This window comes from Elephantulus edwardii, unplaced genomic scaffold (genome assembly GCF_000299155.1).
Source record: "Elephantulus edwardii isolate Elephantulus edwardi_28Jun2011 unplaced genomic scaffold, EleEdw1.0 scaffold00359, whole genome shotgun sequence".
NCBI classification, from domain to species: Eukaryota; Metazoa; Chordata; class Mammalia; order Macroscelidea; family Macroscelididae; genus Elephantulus; species Elephantulus edwardii.
Window position 1 is genome coordinate 442,653 of NW_006400109.1, and position 17,592 is coordinate 460,244.

The 17,592-nt window shown below is 50.3% G+C and overlaps 1 protein-coding gene across 1 annotated transcript in view; it reads right to left on the reverse strand.

The window, feature by feature from the left end:
* Window positions 1-11,570, reverse strand: part of JAG1 (jagged 1) — a 39,081-nt gene extending 27,511 nt beyond the window's left edge. Inside the window, exons 1-3 of the mRNA XM_006902026.1 lie at window positions 11,238-11,570; window positions 10,547-10,852; window positions 1,748-1,799 (exon numbers count right to left, since the gene is read on the reverse strand). Of these exons, the coding sequence (XP_006902088.1) occupies window positions 1,748-1,799; window positions 10,547-10,852; window positions 11,238-11,318 (439 nt within the window). The 5' untranslated portion in view covers window positions 11,319-11,570. The remainder of the gene's footprint in view (window positions 1-1,747; window positions 1,800-10,546; window positions 10,853-11,237) is intronic.
* Between the last annotated feature and the right edge of the window lie 6,022 nt (window positions 11,571-17,592).

Genomic DNA, 17,592 nt, shown 5'->3' on the forward strand with positions numbered 1-17,592 from the left:
CTCTTAAAAGGCTGGCTCCCTCAGAGAACGAGGTGACAGGCTGTGCCTGTAAAGGTTTCCAAACTCCATGGCTCAGTCTACTCCATCAAACAACATTCACTATTAGGGCGGAATCAACTCAGCAGAACAGCTTTGCTTCGCTCTGGTGGATGACTCTGCATGGGGCCTGGGCTCCCAGCCCTGCCATCCATGCAGCCTGAGCTTCTCAGAGGTGCAGCTACCTGCTATCTGAATGTGGGCTAGGGAGCCCCAAGTGAGACCACATATAAAGAAAAGCCCCTGGCATCTCTCCAGTAAGCATCCCCCAGGGCTTCTACCACAGCCGGGATCACTGTCAAGAGTGTTCAGGCCACAGGTGGATCGTTTCAGTATCTATAAGGAGAATACCTCACCTGCACCAGCAGAATGATCTCGTGAGTCATTTTCTCCCACTCATCCCAGCTCAGTTACCACCCCGCTAGGTCACAGTGACATTAACACTCACACAATCCCCAACATGTGGGAAGTGGCAGAGGGGAGAGCAAGCCCAGGTCTCTAATCCTGACTGCCACCGCTTACAACAAAGACTTGTGGTCCCTTGGCCACCTGCCTTCACACACACCAGAGGGACACAGATGTGTGTCCCCAACACCTGAGGAAAGTGGTTCAGATCCTGGATTGTCAGAGTTCTCTTCAGGCAGGGACGACCCCCATAAGCCTGGACTCAACAGTCAAAGCAAGAGCAGTGACCAAAGTCTTGGGAAATTCTGGCCCACAAGGCCAGACTCAGTGGCACCACAGGAGCAACGGCCCAGCGGACCCGCCATGGCCCAGAAGTGTTCCATTTTCACCTTGCCCACCAGGAAACTCACCACTTCTGGATTCAGTTCACAGAAACGCAAAGGGACAAGAGGAAAGGAAAGGTTATTAGTGGTGAGAACTGGTAACATAAAGGTAAGAAAGGGAAGGGAGAGAAGGAAAAAGACAAGATTTGAAGACACAAAGGGTCAACCTTTCCACACACACAGACAAAGACATCTCAGCTTGAATCAAATTTTCACTGACAACTGCCTGGGCCTAGCTGGCAAAAGGGAATCCAAAGATTTTGACTGATGAGGAAAATAATTTTCAAGTGTCAGTTAAAACAACCAGACTGTGATCATTCCAGGGCACTTCCTTTCTGGCCCCTCTTACCAAAAGCCACCCCTCAAAGTTCTGAATAGCAAACAGAGCCATCTTTGAGAAAGGGCCGAGGCAGGCAATGGCCGCGGAGCTTTGGAATTCCGCTTCAATGGGAGGCTTGTCCTGTGCAGTGTGGGAAACCTGGGCGGGCGGAGAGCTCACCTGCCCACTAAGTGAAATTCAAGGTCCCTCTTTAGAGTCCAGTGCCACCTTTAAGGGCTTTATCTTTCTGATGAGAGATTAAATGCTCACTTAAAGTTTAAATGGACTTTTAAAAAGTCACTACTTTGATCCTTTAGCAATCTACAAGGTTTTAAAGTTGTAAAACCATTAAGATCTCTATCCCGTAGATAATCTCAGTCCCATATTCAGAGGCTGACTTCGCTGGGCGTCTGTGCTGGCTACTTAATATTCCAAGTTAAAAATGTGGGGGGGGGTGGGGAGTTACGGACCAGTGACAACTTGGAGGAGGTGGGCAGGCTCCCTTTGGCATCAAAGAGACAGATACGGCTCTGACAGGTATTATCAACCAAGCCAAGCTATTCCAAGGTGGTCCCCCAAAAAGCCCCAGGGAGGTGATACTTACGGACAGTGTCATTGCTGGAGTCCCACGCCTCCACGAGCAAAGTGTAGGATCTCTGAAAAACAGACAAAAGCAGCAATGAGTCACTCCAAGCCAGGCAGCAGCTCTCCAACAGCATCTTTCCTTGGCCTCCCCCCAGCATCCCTGCCACCAAAAGCAAGCAGTGGAGAACCTGTGTGTGTAAGTCCAGACCAACTCCCTGGTCTCTGAAGCACCTTCCAGGGGCTGACAAATGATTCTCACCCGGCAGAGGCCCACTGCTGTGCAATTCAGGGCAACTCACTGCCACTTCTTACTGTGGGCCCTGAGCACAGGGAGTGTTCCAGAACTTTCTAGACCTCCTCAACTCTGTCACATTACAAAAAAAAAGAAACCCACAAAACAACCCACATAATGTATTCTAATCGGGTATTTGGACCAGGTAGTGAGAAGAGAGTGTCCCCATGCACTGAGGAGCACTGGGCATTGCTAAGATTTCACTTTGGGCCTCAGTGGGGCTGTCCCCTGGGAGGCCCCCTTTTCCTTTTCAGAACCCCTTTGAAAGCCCTGTCTGTGTAAGACCATCAGGGCTCCCACAAGTATCAGGTAACTCTAGGAAGCCGGAGGGGGTAGGTGCAAAAACCGACTCCCAGACAAAGAAGGCAACCGAATGTGGCTGGGAGGGGGCGCGAGGGAGGACTCCCAGGAAGAAAAGTACAGAAGAAGAGAAAGTGGCACACCCTGGGATTACATTTATTGATGAACTTATCTGTCCATAAGATCTAGCATTCCAGGACTAATCAGAGCCAACCAAATTCCCCAGCTGCTGGCCAGATGCCAGCTATTCTTCTGGAGGCCTCTTATCTCCCAGCCCGACTGCAGAATTCCACCTCTCCCCAAGACCCCACCTGAGCAAATGCTCATGTTGACTTCAATCTTCATCTGAAACTGAAAATGAGGTCAGCTGCAGAGAGCAGCAGCAGGAAAGGCAAGACCACTGCCATCAAGTGGACGACAGCTCACAGCAGCCCACAGGGCATTAGAGGACATTACTAACCGGGCACTGGGAGCTAGGGGTCCCTGGACCCCCCCTCAAGCACCCCTGCTTGGCCACTGCTGGCTACCTATGCCCGGGAAAAGAGCAGGGTCTCTGGATTAAGGACCAGTCCTCCGGGAACATGTAGCCACTGAGAGAAGCTCTCAATAATACCCAGGAGGCAACAACATCACACACAAGAAGGAACTTCATTCATTCACAACACACAGCAAGTTCACCGCTGCATGGCAGCTCGCGTTGGAATATAAAAATATCTGCTGATAGACTGTGCCTTGGAATTCAGCCGAAATATGTTTCATACTCAGAGTAGACAAGGATTCCATTTCGTTCACTGATAACTGTGGGAAAATGCTCAGAAAAGCAAGCAGAACTGGGCAAGCCGGGGCACATACCCAGCCCTCTCCTGGTCGCAGCCACTGGACCAAGTTCATTGTTGTTCTCGTTAATATTTTACTGGCGAAAGTTACACCTCATTTACAGCCTCTTTACGTTTCCTCGGGCTTCCTACAAATGACAGGACCCTTCCCAAAGTGCAGTGCGAAATAATATTTCTGGATGGATTTACCGCGACAGCCAAGTCAAAGGCAGCCAGATTTGGGGCTGATTTAGTATAATTAAGCCCTTCATTTGCTGCTAACGTGGAGACCCACATCCTGCACTTCAACAATATTGCTGTAATTAATCCTCTGATTAAATGCATTGATACCAAGAGTTTTGACAGACTTGCACAAGCGCTCAACACATAATCCCCACAAACCCCCCTCCCGCCCCCCACTCCCCTCCTGGTAAAGAAAGGCAGCGCTGGGCCGGCATGCCAACATTAACTCGAGTTAGCACTCCAGGAGGAAGGCATCTGGAGGTCTTGCACAAGAACTTGGACAGCCAACTTGTCTACCAGGCTCTTCATCCTCCAGGACTGGGCAGGCCTTGGAACGCGGGGACCATTACCACCCGCCTGGAGGGACAGTTTTGCCCTCTCTTCTCTGCCACCCCCTAGAGATGGAGACAGGGTGAGGGCAGGGGCCTGCAGCATCAGCAAAAAGCCCCACAAAAGCCTGGACCTTCTCTCCCCCCTGAGCTTCAGAGGATGAATTATGGCTCTGGGCCACGCCTCCCGAGGCGGAGGATTACTCCTGCAGAGTCTTTACAGAAAAGGATTCTCTGCAAGACTATTAGAAGGCGCTCCTGCCCTCCCACGCCATCCCCGCACTATAGATCAACAATCAAGATAATTTAGCAATGATTATTAGTTGCTAGGGAACTTTAATTTTTCCCAGGCCCACACTTGACCTCTGTACATCGCAGCACAGACATTCAGACACTGAAGTCGCAGATCACGCACACCTTATGCCATCAAAGCAGGGGACCAGGCCACAAATCAATAATCCTCTATGATCGTGTCACACCCAATTAGCCACTAAAAATCTGACCCTCAGCAGAGGCCAGGGCCCAGGAGGAGGCTACAAAGGGGTGCCAGGCAAGATGATGGGGGGCAGTGTTCCAACTTAGCAGGCTCATCCCCCAAACAGGCACCCGAGTTTTTCTTCGTTTCAAACTATGAAAATAAGGAGTCTGTAAGGTCATGTGGCTCTTCTTTTCCTTAAGTGTTTCCAGAATAACCTAGAGGCTACCAGAGGATGGGCATGTCGAAACACCAACAGTAAAGCCAGCAACAGCGACTGCCTGTCTCCTTGGTGCCAGGCTGCACTGGACCTGTGTGTCCGAGAAGTTCTGCTCCATATGCCATTCGGCTGTCAATGGCAGATGTTTCTGGAACTAGTTCACCAGGCATTTCCCCTGGTACCAAGTGACTGGGTGGATTCAAACTTCCAATATTTCTGTTAGTGGCCCAGCACCCCAGCACCAAACCGCCTGCTCCACCTCAGGATGCCTCAGTAGGGATGGGTACTTAACATATTTTTGGTTTAGGTTGGCAAAGTTAATCCTTTTTCTGGCCCAAGGCTGCAGACCCAAGGGGATCTGTCAGCTCAAGGGATGGCACCCTTTCTCATGTGGCAAGGGCAATGGTGGGCCACTTTCCCAGTTACCTTTGGGGAGGATTTCCATGGCACCGCACCAAGAAGAGTGCCTGGCATCAAAGCCACCATCCTGCCAAGGCAGCCCCCCGCGCCCGCCCTGCCCCGGCTCGCGGTGCCAGGATTGTGCTCTGCGCTCCGTTCCACTTGACAGTGGTTACCTTGGCACCAGGCAGAGTGGTAAGCACTTAATTGCCACATTACGGGGGGGGGGGGGGATGTAAGAAACAAAGGTAATTGTGTTGGCAGCTGGGAGCTTCCTTTTCCTGGTAACAGTGGCAGCCAAACCAAGCCCTGAGAAGCGGCTGCCTCCCCTCCTGCCAAGCGGACGGACACAAACAAACCGCCATCCAAACGGCACGCGCGCAGCATCCAAAAAACCCGGGCTGCACGGCAACCGGACGGCCCGTGGGCAGCGCAGTCCTGGGAATGCCAGTGTGCCAGCGTGGCCTTTGTGCAGGCGGATGGCCCCCGGGTCTGCCCAGGCCTGCGCTGTGCTGACTCAAATGCTGCTTCCTGTTGCTTGCCCCATATTAGCATTATTTTTGGAGAGGCCCCATTATCCTCTGTAATCCTCACTTCAGTCAGTTCGGCCACACTATTATCCGGCCTGCGTCTGGGTGGCCAAAGCTGAACATACTCCACTCTCAGAACTTTTAAAACAGAAAAGGCTCCAGGGATTTCATGTGTGGGTACGTACGTGTGTGTACACACACACACACTCTCTCTCTCACGTGCTACCGGGCTCTCTGAGGTAAGGTAGGAAGCGACAACTTCTCTACCCCTATCCAAGCTAAGGAAACTTCAGTCAGAGAGAGCAATTCAGTCTGCAGGGCTTGACATTTCAATAGAGTCCGATCTAGTTACAAAGGGTGATTTTCTCATGAAAGCCCCCCTCAAAGACTCACCAAGTGGGCCCCCCAGCTCAGACTCTCAATGAAATGCCCCCGCCCCATTCCCACCATTACCCTTACCTGTTTGAAAAGCATCCCACTGATAATTAAATGCACCAGTTACAAAAGGGTGGCGAGGTTAATAGATAGAATACCGAGAAGCCAGCCAAGCACAACGGTCCGGTTCACACAAAGCAAGCCTCAACAAGAAGCCTTTCTACTTATTTACCAAAAGCACACGAGAACCGGGCTGAGCTGGTGGAGGACTCAACTGTTTATGTACCACGTCAAACCACTGGGAGCCACGGTGCGCAATTCCGTCCTCAGCCCAGTGATGAGCATCACCGAGCCCAAAAACACACAGGCCACAGGGTCATTGTGGTTCACACAGCAATCAGAAGCCAGCAAGGAAGCTGCAATGCAGCCACTCAGTCCTATGTGGGCAAGATAAAGGCCGGTCATTTCTGAACTCAGAACCCTCCCCACTGTCCACCACACCACTGCAGAAAAGGCAAGCCTCATCAATTTCTATGCACCCTCATGCCACAGAGAAAGATTATGTTCCTTGGGTTGGTTTCCCCTGATAATTTGCAAAAAGTTAAAACCTAACAAACCACTCCTCACACTGCCCTCGGCAGATTCCAACTCAAGACCTCACCTTAGGGTATGTGGGGAGGGTAGAGGACTTCTAGAAATTTATCCGGGGGAGTGGGTAATTCTCAGGATTATTTGGCCTTTGAATTTCTATGCACATTAAGAGATTCAGCCTTATTGCTGAACTAATCTTGAGAGCTTGCCATTGGAACCAGTTCTACAATGACCGGTGCTGTCCATTAATTCGGCCTTTAGTATTTGTTTTCAGATGAGACATGAAGACTCCTTGTTGCATTGGCCCCATTTCTGTAAGTAACTCTCATCTCAATTGCTTTCTTCCCTTATGCCTCCTGTACAGAGGATTCCTTACTGCTCTCTGGTTTAAATCTGTGTAGGCAGCATTCAAATCCTGGGATTCCTGGGAGATTTCAGAATCAACAGGCTGTTGCCACTATCTGCTGCGTCTCTTCCTTACCCACTCAACTCCCCATACAGCCTCCCCACCAAAACTTCCTGCATTTTCTACAATGGTTTTAAGTCCCCATGGAATTAAAGGTGTCGGGCTGGTGGGTTGCAAACTCATGTTAAGTACTAGAGCTTTAAATAAATTGCTAAAAAAGAAGACAACGAGGAGGTTAGAAAAGGTCACACCTGCACGTGAGAAAATATGAGGAACCGAATACCTTTAACAGGGGGGATGGTTATTCTCTAGACTTAGTGCAGCCCCTTCAAGCCAGCACTCCTCCACCTCCCTCCAAGCCGCCTTTTTGCAATGCAGAGCAATCATTCCATTAGCTGGAGACAGGCTTCTTAGGGCAAAGGATGTTTTCTCCACCCACAGAAAGTCCCCAGTCCTGAGCATGCACACACACGTGTGCTAAGTGTTTGTACACATGCTGACGGCACGAGTCTTAAGTGCTGGTGGCAGAAAAGAGCCAGCTCACGTGAGAATCCCATTCCCTCTGCTGGCTGTGTATCCACACAGCATCGGGACGCCTCAGGGACTGGAGCTGACAACAAACAGGGACTTGTCAATTACTTAGTCATTCTGTGACAACATCATGGCATGAAAGTTATCTCAGTCTCTGGCACTGGGGGGCATCAAGCTGGCACAGGCCTCACAAGTCCAAGTCACCTTTCATTGAATTTCTCTGAGAAGTTAACCTCAGCAAGCCTTTGCACAAAGGCCATGATATTCAAATATAGGCAGAGACACCAGACAATACAAAGGTTTTTCCCTCAAAGTTTCTCTGAATTTTTTTTTTTTTTTACCTTACAGCCAGCAAAATCAGTACAGCTATCCAGGACACTGGGGTCTCTAACAGCTTTAGGGACTCAGTAGTAGGAATTATGTTAGTACACTTTAAAAAACATTTAATGCACTTTTAATAAGCAAGAAGACTGGGATTAAGGTCTAATTTGGGGAAGTGTCAACCATTCCAGTGATTTACAAATGGTTACTCCAAAATAATTTCCTATTGAGTCCAATTAACTCTCAGAGTGAGGTTCTTATCACTCACTTGATCCCCCCAATTTGAAAATCATTAATCAGGCCATTTGTTCTAAGTTGAGTTTCAAAGAGAGTAGATGCAAGTGATATAAAATGGCCAGGAGAACAGAGCCAGGGCCGGAGACACCAAGTTGGTGAGGAAAGCAGGCAGAACTTCACCAGCACTTCACAAGTGGACTGCATTTCATATCTGAACAAACTATTTCCTCCTCTTCCTCCCCAGTCTGGGGGGGAAGTCATTTGTGTGGGGTTATAATTGTGAACAAAGACATGAATCACACAACCTTCTAATCTGACTTGCACTACAACTCTTCCAACCAGTCAGAATCTGGGAAGAATCATGGAGGCTGAAAACATGGCTGCCTGGGAGTCCAACTTAGTTCCAACTTTTTAAAAAAGCTATAAATACCACTTTGTGCTTCTTAAATTCTATACCAAATTCATTTCTTACCCACTCAAGCCAGTTAGTCATTGAAAGACATAGCTATTTAATTGCCAAACTGAATGAAGCTGTACAAACTACTTCAATCCTAGTTCAGCTCTTGAAAGTTTACACACACCCCCAGCCCTGGAACCATTCGAGAAAATGACATACTCCACTATTTTGCCAACTACAACTAGGGGAAAAGACAATGGCCCACCTAAACTCTCAATATTACCTCGAGAAGGGAAGTTTATGTTTCAAGCAAGGCTCTCTGGAGGGGAGAGCAAGGGAGAAACTTGTTTATGAGTTATACACACACATATCTGGCCCAACTTAAAAACAAAACAAACCACACAAAACACCAAAAAAAACCCCACCAAAACAACCAAAACCAAAAACAACCACACTCCTGTGTCTCCCCAGCAGCCTCCCATTCTAGAAAAGCCGACAGTCTATTTCATGGTCGGTGACCCGTGGGGCCTGAAACCACAGAGGAACACCAGCAAATCAAATGCTTCCCCCGTTTCCCTTCCTTTCCTGTGGAGCCTCTCTGCCAAGTGTCAAAAAGGGACAGACACACCTTCTAGGCCACTTTCCCCAAGGCAGCCTCAAGGGCTGAGCTCATGGCTTTCATGAAAACCACCCTGACCCTTCCCTCCAAAGTGAACCTCAGCCAGGCCTGCTGCTTCTCCACATCACTAATAAGATTCCTTTTATGGTCCTGAGCGAGGGGCTCCAGAGGGATCCTCTGATGGTACAACCACCTGCTGGCCCCTTCTCCCTGAACTCTAAACACACAGTCAAGGGCAGTCAGTATTCCGTTGCACGTGGGCCCAGGCAGATTTCAAACTTGCTTTAAAGACTCTAACAGAGGATTAGCAAACAAGATAAACACACTTGGTGGACGTTAAATCCCACAACTGAAAGCAGCCCTCCAATCTCTGAAGAACTGCCACATCCCACAAACTCTTAGAAGCCCTTTCCCCACTTAATTCACCACTTTGGATGGCTGTTTTATCACAACCAACAGTGCAAGACAGTACAATGTCAGCTGCTATAAGCATGGACCTTGAGAGCCAAGCTTAGGCACGAAGCCCTCCGGCCAGGAGCTGAGAATTACAGACCTAGGCCCTGAACAGGAGGCAGCAGAGGACACGCACCCTCTCCAAGAGCACGTGGCAGGGAGCATTCCTGTGACTGAACCCCAACCCAGCACCACCCAACGTCCCCTCTCTCCTAGGCCAGCCTGGGCTGAGCCCCAATTCTGGCAATGAGTCACACCTCCTGAACAGAGGGCTCCCCCAACATTTCCCTTTCCTCCCTTTCTGCAATCGCGCCCATCTTCCTTCCACCCATTTAGAGATGTTGCAAGGGCTTTGCAGAAGGGTAAGTCCAGCTGGGCCCAGGCCCCGAGGGGTTCTGAGGGTGGAGGAGGGGGGATGAGGGTCCATGCACTTGCACCCATTAGGCAAGGTTTCCAGTGGGCCGCCCCTTCCCTACCCTGGCACGCCCCCTAAGGCTTGCTGGGGCCCTGCGCCCGCCCAACATGGGCGCACCCCCACCCTTCCCGGGAAAGTTTGCAAACACAGCTGTTCCAGAGCCCAGGAACCGCTGGAAGCCAGGCCAAGACGGCTGTAGAACGAGGGGCAGGAAGGGGCCGGTAGGGGGCGGGGGCTCCCCAACGACAGCCACCACCAACGGCTCCAAGACCCCCGCCCCTCGAGTGGCGGCCTCCAGAGGCCTGTGGGCCCCGACCTGGAGTGCGCCCCCTCACTCACCAAAGACTCGGGGGGGGGGGGAAGCAGCGGGAAACAGCTCCCCTACCCCCTCCAGGAAGGACACGCCCGCCCTCCCGGCGCTCACGGAAAAGGGGCGGGTGCCAATTTGGAAAGGCGTTCGAGGCCAGAACAGCGCAGCCTCCTTCCACTGCGCACCAGGTTTAATGGGTTAAGCAAAAAGGCCCTCCCTCCATAATGACCTCCTGGCCCGGGGGTTACCACCCGGCTTCCAACTTGCGTGTCTCAACTGGCCGGACCGGGCTTTTCATTGCGCATTACCGTCCAGGACCCCCACTTTGGCTTAGAGCTAAGAGCCGCGGGGATGGGGCCAGCCCTGGCCGGTCCTGCCAAGATCTAACCGTAGAACCTCAGCTCTCCTAACTCCCCAAATCCCTCAAGACTTCCCCAGTCAGCACTGAGTTTCCAGCCAAGGCCCTGGAAGTCCTCCCGCCCCCCCCCGCCGGGGAACGCGGGGCTCGGTCGGGCGTGGGGCGAGCCTCGGCGGGCCTCCCTCATCGCGTCCGCACTCACCGGCCAGGCAAAGCTGAAAGGCAGCACGATGCGATTGCGGTCGTTGCCGCGACTAGCCTTGAGGTTGAAGGTGTTGCCCCCGATGACAGGCGTGGACCCCGAGCCAAAACTACAGGGCCCCCCGGCAGTGACGCGGGACTGGTATTCCTTGAGGCACACTTTGAAGTACGTGTCACACTCGTCGCGGGCGCACTTGCGGTCCCCCGGGCTCCGCGTGCCTCCGCAGCAATTCCCGTTCTGCAGCTCCCCGTTCACGTTCTGCATGGACAGGATTTCCAACTCGAACTGGCCCGAGGCCCCGCACACCTGCCGGCGAAGGAGGGCGGAAAGTCAGCGCGGCAGAGGGAAAAAAGTTGTTTGCTTCCAGGGTGGAGATGGCAACTCACTCCCCGCCCGCCCCCACGAGCCCTCGGCGCCAAGTGAAAGTAATCTGGCCAAACGGAGTTCAAGGGCTCGGCGTGATGCCGGGGCACAAAAAGCTCGAGTGCGGGAGAAATCCGACGACTGCCCGCTGAGGGCGGGAGCGCAGCCCACACTGCTCCGGGCCCAGGCTGGCGGAGGCTCCGGCCGCCGCCGACGCGCCCAGCCCAGGTGCGGGCGCCGGGCCCCGGCTCGCGGGCCGACCGCTGTGCTCAGCCGCCAGCGTCCAGGGCGCCCGGGAAAGGGAGAGGGAGGCCCCGCGGGCTCCTACCTTGGCTCGCAGGGCGCAGAGCAGGGCGAGTAGGAGGCTCAGGGGGCGCCCGGGCCGGCCGCGCGTCCGTGGGGACCGCATCGCTGCACCGCGCGCCGCGGGCACTCGGGACGCCGCCGCTGCTGCTCGCGCTGGTGCTCCCGCCGGTGCTGCCGTCGCCGCTACCCCTGCGGCCGCCGCGTTCCGGCTCTAATATACTCCGCCGATTGGAGCATGCACGACTGGAAAACAACACCACTTTTCAAAAGCCCTTTCAAGAGCGGCCCGTTCCAGAAGGCAAAGAGCGCGGCCTCCTTTTATTATTCTGATCGCTTCTTTGAGGCGCTCCCCCTCCTCTTCCACCTCCCGGCTTTCTTCCCTCTCTCGCGCTCCCCTTCTTTTATTATTATGATTATGTGCAGCCTTTTATTTCCTTTCAGATTAGCTGCATGGAAAGGGGGGAGGGAAGGGCGAGGGGAAAAAAAAATCCGAAGCCCCGCTCGCCGGCCGGCCGCAGGTAACACAATAATGCGCGCCCGCCCGGCTCTTGGAGAAGGACTCGGAGAGCCCGTCTGGGAGCCGCGGACCGGGCTGGCCACCTCTACCCCGCGCGTCGGCTAGGGCGCATGCGCGCTTATTAATATTCATGAGGGGCGGGGTCCCTTCTGGACACGCCCACTTTTCTCCTGGGGTGCCGCGGAGGAGGGGGCCTGGATGGGGAACACGGGGAGTAACTTGGAAGGGGCTCAAGGACGCCCCAAGCACTGTAGACGTCTGGGGTCCCCGCGCAGATCCCATCCTCGGGAGCGCTGAGCCAGGAGCCTGTGGGTTCGCAGCCAGGAAGGAAGAATCGCGGGCTGGAAGCTGGAAGGGGCTTGGGGCCGCGTGGGGCCAGGTGGGCACCCTTCAGTCTCCCTGGGCCGAGCGCCTTTGCCCTTCCGTCGGAGCCCCAGGTTCTGGCGCCGCGGGGCTGCCCGAGCGGTCGGAGCCGAGTTCTTCCGCCTGCTTGTCGACCCGCCTGCGTCAGCTGTGGCTTTCGCCCCAGGAGGAGGGCCTGCCCGCCGGGAGCCCGGCCGCTTCCCGCGAGCGAGCTGGCCGCCCAGGGCGCTTAGCTGGCGGCAGGAGCTGCCGAGGCGGCGGCGAGGCTGGCGCGGCTGTCTCCGTGGGCTCGCCCGGCGGAGGCGACCAGGGCCGCCACTGCTGGGAACGTTGCAAAACTTTCCGGGAGCCGGGCTTGCAGCAGATCACGATCCGAGGGAAAGCCTCTGCCCGCCCACGCCCCACTCCCAACCCCCCAACCTGAGTCAGCTGGGCCTTGGGGAGGCGGGGGGTGGTGGTCCTGGCTTCCTTTCCAAACCGCGCGGGGACACCGGGGGCAGGGGCGGCCCGCCGGCCGGGCGCAGACACTGGAAAGGGCGGGCGGAGATGCCGCGGTGGGCGCGCACCCTCTCCGAGCCTGGAGCCCCGACCCGGGACCCGGCGGCGCAGTGCAGAGATTGCACCTGTAGGCGGCCTCCGAGCATCTCTCTGGGTGGCAAGACACTGCTTGTCTCCCAGCAGCCGAACTTGGCTCCTCTGGGGTGGCAGGGAAACCAATGTTATTTTCCACCTTGAGGTCAGCCTCAAACTTAACAGCGACACTCCCGGTCATAACTAAGGTTAAAAGAAACCGCGGACTGGCCGAAGCTTCACCCTGCTCTTCTCCTAGAGGGCTTGCTGCTCGTCTGAAGGGACCACTTTAGGGAAAGACAAGTTTGCACTGAAGGATGGACATTGTTTAAATCCTTGTTCGGGTCTGATCAGAAGAAAAAAACATGGCTATTCATTCCATAGGTCAAGAGAAAGTAGTTTTCTGCGTGCATAAAAGGATGGATGTTTGAAAATTAATTCCTTTCTGCTTTTGGTGGGAGGCTCGATATGGAAAATGTTTTTTTGTGCTGGATCTCATCGTGCAGAGGAATAAAATTAGACTAACTGACCTCTTGAAATCAGATCAGAACCACCAAAGATGGTTTAGCAATGTTGATTCGTATTTTAACATCCCAAGAAATGTTGTTAAGATGACTTCTTAACGGTAGGTAATGTCTCGATGATCTTTGACGACTCAGTCTGTACTTTGGACGAGAATACCTTTAGCGAGTCACTTTCGCTCCACTTTGACCTTTGGCAAAGGCTACCTCAGGCCAACTCTCTCTCTTTGCTCCAACATCACTTTCCCCCCTAATTATTCTGATTGTCAATTGTATTACCCTCTAGACTTTTCTCCCCAAGTTTTCATACTAATTCGTCTTTCCACCCTGCAAGTTTTCCTGACTTGGGGCACAACATTATGGTTAGTTTAAAAGCCGAAAGCACACTTGGTAAAGACTGCCGGGGTCTTCAAATGCCCACTCTGAAGCTCCCCACAGGCACACTTATTTTCATTCTCTCCCCTGGGACCTGTCCTTTACACACCTCTTAGGAAAGAGGATTGCCACCAGTTGAAGCATTTAGACCCAGAAGTCCTTGGAGAGTTCCACTGTTAACCTGAAGGCCATACCTCTCTGACAGTTCAAATCCACAAGCAGCCCCATGGGGAAAAGATGGACACTCTCCATCCCCACCCCATGTGAGTTACCTCTGAAACTCAGTGGAGGTTCAACTATGAGTATGTTCCAACCTGTTGGTGATGAGTTTAATTAAGGATAGCTACCTGAGAAACCAGGGTTGGCTCTAGTACAATAGTGAATTTAGGCCCTTTGACTAATAAGAAACAGTATGGATTTCTTAGGAGTTGAAATTGTTTGGTTAATATGAGCAGGAATGTCAAATAAATCATCAGTTTCAAATTCCCATACCAAATATCACAGTGTCTCTCACCCGTCCCGAGCTTGAGAAGTCGTGGGCAAGGAGATTCTTTTGAAGAATTTCACTTGGGGTTCTTCCAATTAATTGGTACTCCCCAAAAAGCCAGTTAGGCTGACCACAACAGCGTGGAAACTCCATCTTCTACTGCCTCGAAGCCAGTTCTCAGCCACCAGCCTGGAGAATGGGAACTACTGCGGACAGGGCTAGATTAGGGGGCCTTAGTGGCCTTCAGGTGTCAGTAAATGTTCCAGAAACCATTCCTGTGAAAAATGCCTCCTTTAGGATTATCGCCCCCACCTGCAAGAGGGGAGATGCTTGCTGTTGTCAAAGACTGCCCTATACTTTCTCATGCTCAAATCATAGTCTTCCTTAAATCTTAAAAAAAGTTGATGCCCCATTTTTTCTTTACCTTTTTAAAGTCATCGCCAGAAAGCTTAATAAGAGACATTCAGGAGATCTTAAACTGCATCTAAATATGTGTCATTAAAGAGGAGTCCTTGCTTAGAACCAGCGTTCTATTAAGAGGCAAAAGCTGAACCTCCTTAGATGACAGACTTGGCTTAAAAAATGTCAAAGTCCTAAAAATCCCACAGGATAGTTCTACTTTGCACAAAGTGAGTTACTCTAAGTCAGAATTTTATGTCAACTATCAAGAGAAACCACTACCTAATCAATACAGGAATGAAGATCACTAATGAATACATATTGAGAACTGCTGTTAACACTTAGTCGACTGAATCTCAAAAACATGCTGAGTAAAAGAAATCAGGTGTACGAGACTATAGTCTAAAACTCCACGTAGGAAGCTCTGGAAAAAGACAAAGCTAAGCTATGGTGAAGAAAATACCAGGAGACATTGTTTGGAAGGCAAAAGGTGTAGTGAATATATGGAATGGGGCTGGTGGCTTCTCTTGGAACAGGTGGAATGCCTTTATTTTTTGTAGGGTCTGGAGTTACATAGTACACATTTGCCGCAATTCATAGCTGTTGTTAAGTGCTGTTGAGTATGATCCATAGCGACCTTATGAACAACACATCTGAACCCTGTCCTATCTTGTACCATCGCACACTTTTTGACACACTAGAGCTCATTGCAGCAGTCACTGTATCAATCCATCTAGTTAAATGTCCCCCTCTTTTGCTGACACCTTCCCCTTTCAAAGCAGAGTGTACCTCTCCAAGAAATAGCTTATCCTAGCAACATGCCCAAACTCTGTAAAACAAAGCTTTATCATCTTTGCCTCCAAGGAGCCCTCTGGTTGTACTTTCTCCAAGACATAGATGTCTTTTGGCAGTCCATGAAATATTCAGTACTCTTCAATGCCACAGCTCAAAGGCATCAATTCTTGTTCAGCTCTCAGATGCATAGGAGGTGATCTGAAAGACCATGGTCTGAATCAGATGCACCTGAGTCTTCAAACTGACGTCATCGCTCCTCATTAATTTGGAGAAGGTCCTAATGGCAAACTTTACCAGTGCAATATGTCTGCTGATTTTCTGACTGCTGGTACCAAGGATGTAAGTTGTGCCTCCAAGAAAAACGAAATCATTGACAGTTCAATCTTTTCTCTATCTATCCTATCCGTCCAGTGGTAAGAATTTTTGTTTTAACGACTTTGGGTGCAATCCATTTTGAAGGCTGAATTCTTTGATCTTCTGCAACAAATGCTTCAAATCCCCCTCACTTTCATCAAGTAGGATTGTGTCATCTGCGCAATACAGGTTATTGATGAGCCGTCAATCTTGATGCCACATTCTTCTTCATAGATTCCAGCTTTTCGAATACTTTGCTCAACTTATTGAACAGGCATCAAGAGAGGACACAGTCCTGATACACAACTTCCTTAATTTTGAACCTTGTAATGTTCCCTTCCTCCGTTCGATCAATAGCCTCCTGGTCCAGGTATAGGTTTTCCATGAGTGTTCTGGGATCCCCATTCTTCTCAAACTCAGCCGTACTTGTTATGATCCACACAGTCAAATACCTCTGCGTAATCAATCAAGTACAAATACTCATTCTTCTGGTATTCTTTACTTTTAGCCAGGATCCATCTGACATCAGCAATGATATCCCTGGTGACACAGCCTCTTCTAAATCCTGTCTGACCTTCTGGCAGTTCCCTTTCTACGTACTGTTCTAGCTGTTTTAAAATGACCATCAGTAATATTTTGTTTCCATGTGATAGTAAAGATATTATTCAATAGTTTACACATTCCGTTGGATCATATTTCTTAGGAATAGGAACAAATATAGATCCCTTCCAATTAGTTGGTCAGACAGCTGTCCTCCAAATTTCCTGGCATAGACTGGTGAATGCATCCAGGGCTGCATCTGTTAATTGAAACAAGTCAGTTTGTATCCCATAAATTCCTGGGGCCTTTTTTTTTTTTTGCTAATGCCTTTAGTACACCTTCACCTTCTTCCTTCATTACCACTGACTCTTATTCATACATTATTTCTTAAAATTTTTCAGTGTTAATTCTTTTTTGTACAGTGACTCTATATTCATTCCATCTTCCTTTGATGCTTTCTGGATCATTCAAAATATTGCTCATAGCATCCTTCAGTATTTCTATCTTATTCAAGGCATACATTTGTTTTTTAGTTCTCTCAGCTTAAGAAACGCTGAGTGAATTTTTCTCTTTTTATTCTCCAATTCCAGCTCTCTGCACATTCCTTTATAATACTTTGTCTTCTTGAGATATCCTTTGATATCTTAACTTCAGTTCTTTTACTTCGCCATCTTTTTCCTTGGTTTAACTTCATGACACTCTCATGCAATTTTCAGTCTCTTCTGAAATCCATTTCTGTTTTTCTCTTTCTCCTCTCTTTGTAATGACCTCCCCCCCTTCCCCCCCCATGGATGATATCCTTGACTTCATCCCATAACTCATCTGGTCATCGATCGTTGCTGTTCAGTGCTTCAAACCTATTCTTAAGATGATTTTGAAATTCAGGGGGAAATGACTGAAGATCACATTTTGGTTCTTAGGGACTTGTCTTCTTTTCTCCAGCCTCAATTTGAATTTGCACATAAGTAATTGATGATCTGACCCACAGTCTGCCCCTCGAGCTTCTTCAATGATTCCTTCCACAGACGTAGTCAGTGTGATTCCTCTCCAATTCATCAGATGAGGTCTGTGTGCAAATTCACCATTTATGTTTTCTTTCAAAAGCTATTTGCAATGAATACATCACTGAACATACAACATTCTATCGTTCTGTTTCCAGCCTCATTTCTGGCACCAAGTTCAGACTTTCCGACTACCATTCCATCTTCATTGTTTCCAACTTTTGCATTCCAGTCACCAATTTTCATTAACACATCTTGATTGCATGTTAGGTCAATTTCAAACTGCAAGATTTGGTAAAAACTTTCAATTTACTCCTCTTTGGCTTCAGCCAAAAATTTGAGCATATATTTGAACAATAGTCATATTAACAGGCCTTCCTTGTTATGCATATGGATAATACCCTATCACTCACAACATTGTACTTCAGGATAGAACCTGAAATTGTCTTTTTAAC